This window comes from Microtus ochrogaster (assembly GCF_000317375.1).
Source record: "Microtus ochrogaster isolate Prairie Vole_2 chromosome 6 unlocalized genomic scaffold, MicOch1.0 chr6_random_2, whole genome shotgun sequence".
Lineage (NCBI taxonomy): Eukaryota > Metazoa > Chordata > Mammalia > Rodentia > Cricetidae > Microtus > Microtus ochrogaster.
The window spans coordinates 1,202,747-1,208,876 of NW_004949095.1; the positions used below are offsets into that span (position 1 = coordinate 1,202,747).

The window sequence follows — 6,130 nt, forward strand, 5'->3', positions numbered from 1 at the left end:
CTTTCCAATTTGTATTCCCTTGATCTCCTTTGGTTCTTATTGCTCCCACTAGAACTTTAAGTACTATATTGAACAGGTATGGAGAGCATGGACAGCCTTGTCTTGTTCCTGATTTTAGTAGAATTGCTTTGATTTTTCTCCACTTAATTTGATACAGCCTATAGGCTTTCTGTACATTGCTTTTATTATGTTTAGGTATGTCCTTGTATCCTTAATTTCTCCGAGAGTTTCATCATAAAGAAATGTTGGATTTTGTCAAAGGCTTTTTCAGCATCTAATGAGATGATCATGTAGTTTTTTTTCTTTCAGTTAATTTATATGGTGGATTACATTGACTGATTTTCTTATGTTGAACCATCCTTGCATCTCTGGAACGAAGTCTTCTTGATTTTAATAGATGATTTTGATGTGCTCTTGGATTGGTTTGTATTTTACTAAATATTTTTGCATCTATGTTCATGAGAGAAATTGGTCTGTAATTCCTCTGTTGAATCTTTGTGTGGTTGGGGTATCAGTGTAACTGTGACCTCATAAAATGAATTTGGCAATGTTCCTACTGCTTCAATTTTATGGAAAATTTGAGGAACATAGGCAATAGCTCTTCTTTGAAAGTCTGGTAGAACTTTGCACTTCTGGCCCTGGGCTTTTTTGGGGGGGGGGGAGGGAAGACTTTTAATGACTGTTTCTATTTCCTTAAGGTTTACAGGTCTACTAAAATTGTTTATCTGATCTTGATTTAACTTCAGTAAGCAGTATCTATTGAGAAAATTATCCATTTTTCTAAAGGCCAAGAGATCAGCTCTCAGCCCTTACCCAGGGTTCCTCAAAGAAATGCTTCTCAGGAGTGGGAACTGAAAGATTTCTATAATAACGCCACACAATATCTGAGGATTACTGCTTTATTTGTTCTTTAGTTCAAATTCTCTTTTCCTAATTGTCTACAATTTCTTAGCTCCATTTTTGTCCCAATTCTACCATTCTTATTTCTTATACATTCTACATTCTTCCAATCTTATTTCTTTACATTCTAATTCTCCTCATCGTCACAAAATCCCAATCATACACACATACCTCCATTCATTAGCAACTTGTTAGTAATAAAAAAACTACAAGAAAAACTCTCAGGGACACAGGCATTCTTTGAAGTTACGTAGCAAAACTTATCAGCTGGTTTGTAGCTAACTGGAGCTGCAGCTGTGAGGAGGTATTGACTATCTCTTACAAAGGAAGGAGACTAAACCACTGAGAGATCTGAGGAAGAGGCAACGAATACGTGTACTGTTTTATATTTTTTAAGTGTGATTAATAATATCTGGACATAGTCAGTTAACAGGTTTTTTTATCACCTGAATCTCAGGATCTAAACAAAAATAGTCTACTGAATTTAAAATCTTGCATTAAAGAATTGGTAGTATTAATTGCTATTTTGAATCAGAGAAGGAAGGTGCCGGTGAAGGAAGCTTAGGGCAACATAGGTGTTATTGATCTCTTGAAGAACTGTGATATAACAAGGACAGACATATGCACTACCATTCTAGTTCACCAAGTCTTCTGTAGGGCTTTGATCCAAACAAGGCCAGACATCTGCAATTCTGCTAATGAATAATATCTGTGAAAGTGCTGCTTGTTATCTGTCCACATGGATACTCATCTGGCCAATTTGCCCTGTGGGTCAGGCTATTGATAGAGAACAGGCTTCAAAGTTTCTGACTATGAGAAACTTCAAAGTTTCTGGACTATGAGTGCTTGTTCTATATACCAAAACAACACAGAAGTCATCTTCCTGACCATCCACAAATATATGTACTCATAAGGTGGAGATCCAACCATGAGATTACATGTACACACTACATGAAAATGCATGATGATGGGGAGATATCATAGCTGTTATTGCACACGTGAAATTACATGAAAGCAAGTTTTCAGAGCCAGTGGCCCTGATGGCCTTTCCGTGCAGGGTCTTCCATCTGAGAATAATTTCTCTGGTGGGCTGACATCTGAATTATCAATTACTATAAGCTGTAATTGCATCATGGCCCACAACAGCTTGTGAAAAATGCTCCTGACATTTTTCTTTTAGATTTCTCAATTTTGTGGAGTACAGATTTTAAAGTATGACCCAATGATTCTTTTCATTTCCTCAGTGTTTGCTATGTCCCCTTTTTATTTCTGATTTTGTTCATTTGGATATTTTCTCTCTTTTAATTAAGTTTGGATAAGGGTTTGCTTAGCTTGTTGATTTTCCATTTTTCCTTGTGTCTCTTCTAGTGTATGTTCTTGAGAAGAAACAGAATGCATACAATGAGTGTTTGAGAACTTAATCAGAAGCTGTTGCGCCCCACCCCCTTAGGTAAATGGCATAAACTACACAAATGACAGCTTATATGCTGTATGACAAGTATTCTTCAATTGACATTGCCAGCATGCTTCCGGAGTCTGGGATAAGAACTGCCATTGGCTCTGAGTTCCTTGAGGGCCTGTGTCCATGCATTATCTAAGGACATGTAGGAAGCAGTTGCTATGGACTGTATCATATCCCTTCATCCCATTGACATGCCGAGGCTCCAGTGTGACTGAATTTAGGAATGAAGAGCTTTGGGGAGGTATTATTGTGATGTGAGGTTATGAGGATGGGGTCCCAATAACGAGGCAGTGTCCTTGTAAGGAAAGACAGACACCTTGATCTGTAACCTCCAGACTCCACACTACAAGAAAATGCATTTCTACTTCTAAGCTACCAGATTAAGATATTAGCTAATATCTGATAAATTAATAAATGAATATTTAATGAAATATTGTCTCTACTCAGTAGCCCCCAAACAAATGTCAGTCTTTAGATTTTGCTTTCACTGACTTAAAGGGAAGTTTCTTGAAATCATCAAATAATATAGCTGGGAATTATGATAACCCCACTGACATAGTCTTTCCATCTTTTTTCATTTGTGAGCACAAGCAGTCGCTAGTCACAGGTCATCAAGATTGTCCTGCTGGAAGGAGCCAGTGTCAAGAAACAGCATTGTCCAGAGAGAAGGGGAAAGTATATGATTAGCACATTATTCCATGCGCGGTCAAGGTAAAATCCAGCTGGCGGACAACCTCTCCTGACGGGAGCTCTATATGCTTTGGCAAGCAGTACTGTGCAGCAGTCGGGAAGTGGCTTCCTGCTGGGGCAGCAATGGGAAAAGTGACCTCACAGAGGAAGTCAGCCAGAAATGCTCTGAACAAAAAAGATGAAATACCATGTGTGAAGCTTTAAGTTGTTTGGTTCCAGGGTTATGAAACTGAAAAGATGTTTCTGCCAAAAGCAAAACAAAACAAACAACAACAAAACATCAGATCCCATGGTTTCACAAATGCTTGCTCTACTGAAATCGGTGAATTGTGCAGCGCCTCTCCCCTCCATGCTCCTTACAGCAGGCCTATGGTGAGGAGTCTTCTAAAGAGGCCCAGGCAGGAGAACAAGAGAAACCAGTCAGGAGCAACTGGACCTGGGCGAGTTCATGCTTCCCTGGGCCTTCCCAGCAGAGGGCACCAAGCAAGGACTTCAGGAGAGAGCAGCCAGAGAAACCCCACTGAGCCTTTTCCTCTTCTTCCAGCTGGAAGAAAACAAGCTTAAATGGATCAGAGAGGCAATCCATGTCTTTTACTATAGGTATGTGGCCCATACAGACTTGAGCTTGAGAGCTGAGGCCTCTTGCTAGGTGACTGATCCTGAAACTCAATGAATAAATCAGGCTTCTGCAAGCAAAAATGCAGTGCATGACTGCATATGGATCTGAGGGAAAAACAGTCTAAAAAAATGTCTCTCCCACTCACCCGTTCCCCCCAAAAGGCTTTCGCTTTTAAATAGAGATTTTCATTTTGAGTAAGACTGACTCAAGCAACATATTTAATGCGGGTAGAGTATAATTTTAGAGGCCTGTCAGAGAGGGGGGTGTGGGTGCATAAGACTTATTTGTATTTTTATTTATGCTACTTCCCACAGATTGAAATAAAAATTCAGGAGCACTTCTCAAGATAAACCTCAAGCTAATTCGAGGCTTCAGTCTGGAGATGCACTTAGCCTAGAGCGCCCTCTGGTGTTCAAGTATATCATTTCAATTCACCTCCAGGCAAAAAACAAGCCACTGTCTAAGACCCAAACCCACAGCACGCTTTGTTTGCCAAATAGTTACAGAATTTGCAAAGCGCCAGTAACTGTGGGAATTGGAACCGAGTGTGTTTTTAAAAGCCACGGTTTCCTGCTCCGCTCCTAAGGACTCAGTCTAACTGGAGAATCGAATGTAAACTCTATTACAAAGTGACTTAATCCAAGAGGCCACTTAATCTGTCTTTTCACTGACACAGCTGGGTTGCCTCTCTTCAAGCTGTGCAGGATCGCTGGGCACCTGAGCAGCGACCTGGTTGGCTTTGGCAGAACAGCCTTAAGCCACAGGGAACATTCAGAAATTGAGTCGACTCCCCAAGTGGTACAGTGAAACTGAGGGCTGGCCTTGGACTTAAAAAGCCCTGTTGGTCTTGTCGCCCAGCTCCCACCCACTAATCTGACACTTGTTAAACTTCACATTTCCATGTGAAAATGTAGATTGTTTTCTCTAGCACCGTGATGAAAGAATTCTTTACAGGCAATCCGTGTCGACCCAGCAGGAACTAAGGTGAGAACTCACACCTGAAGGTTCTGGAAGAGCCATACTAGAGTCAGGGTCACCTTCTTCAAGACTGCAGGGGCAGCAAAGGGATCTGACACTGAACACCTTTCATCAACGGAAGTGAAATCAGGAACGGGCAAGGGAGTGCAGATCAACTACAGACCAAGAAACCCTGTTACACTGTTATATTTCTGCCTTCTGTCATCCTCGCTGTCCCTGCCACTGTTGCTTCCTGGTCAGCCACAAGATCAGGTGCAGAGGGGACAAGGCTTACATTACACAAGACAGAAGCCCCTCCTGCTGGACCTCCTGCTGGATTTGAAAAAGCAACCAGCCATGCTGGAATAGCCCACTGTGACAAGGAGCTGAACATGGCCTCCACTATACAGAGTATCACAAGGCGTGGGCAGCTGTGGACATCCAGCTGAGGGAGGAGGCGCATCTCAGTGACACTCAGCTAGGACTGCAGCCAACAAACCCAAGCCCAATTCACTGACCTATAAAAAATACTAAGCCAAGGCCGGGCGATGGTGGTGCACGCCTTTAATCCCAGCACTTGGGAGGCAGAGGCAGGTGGATCTCTGTGAGTTCGAGACCAGCCTGGTCTACAAGAGCTAGTTCCAGGACAGGCTCCAAAACCACAGAGAAACCCTGTCTCGAAAAACCAAAAAAAAAAAAAAACCTAAGCCAAGCAGTGTTGAGACACACCTTTAATCTGAGCATTTGGAAGGTGGAGGCAGGTGGATCTCTGAGTTAGAGGCCACCCTGGTGTACAGAGCAAGTTCCAGGACAGCCAGGACTACACAGAGAAGCCTGTCTCAAAAGTAAAATAAATATGCTGTTACAAGATGCTCACTTTACCATGCAATGACGGATGACTACTATAGGTCTCAAGCTTTTTTTTATTTTAAAACATTTTATTATAAAAGCAATACAAATAACAAAAGAAACGTTGAGAGAAGACAAAGTTATTCATTCACTGCCCTGCCATCTTACTAGGACCAGAATTGGTAATTTGATTGTCTACTCTTATACCTCGGTGTGTCGTCTGCATCCACAACTATGTTCTAATGCTCTTGTGTCAATTCTTTCATTGTAGCATTTTCTCATTTACTATTCATGGATACCCATCCATTGACTTGAGGTGTGGGATGGTGTAGGCATTTACAGGTTCCCCCACTCTAAACATATCCTTGTATAAACCTGCATATAACTGCAATGTCCCTGGTAAAGTTCTAGGCTAACTACCCTATATTTGCAAGCAATATAGATTTTTCCACTTGAGAAGGTTTTATGCTGAAAGAAAGCTTATAGGTCGGGACAAGCTAAGCCAAGCCTGACTACCTCTGAGACAAAAGACGAAACAGGTCGATGCCCTCAAATCCAATCTTTCACGAATGAAATCAGCATCAAGACGAACAGATGTCATCTTCTGAGAGAAATATTCTGTAACGCAAAGGAAGAGGATCAGAATGCAGCTA

At 41.6% G+C, this 6,130-nt stretch overlaps 1 protein-coding gene across 1 annotated transcript in view; it reads right to left on the reverse strand.

Moving 5' to 3' along the window:
• Nucleotides 1-5,541: 5,541 nt before the first annotated feature.
• Tsen15 (tRNA splicing endonuclease subunit 15) overlaps nucleotides 5,542-6,130 on the reverse strand; it is a 20,999-nt gene continuing 20,410 nt past the window's right edge. Inside the window, exon 5 of the mRNA XM_005363860.2 lies at nucleotides 5,542-6,095. Coding sequence (XP_005363917.1) covers nucleotides 6,075-6,095 — 21 coding nt within the window. The 3' untranslated portion in view covers nucleotides 5,542-6,074. The remainder of the gene's footprint in view (nucleotides 6,096-6,130) is intronic.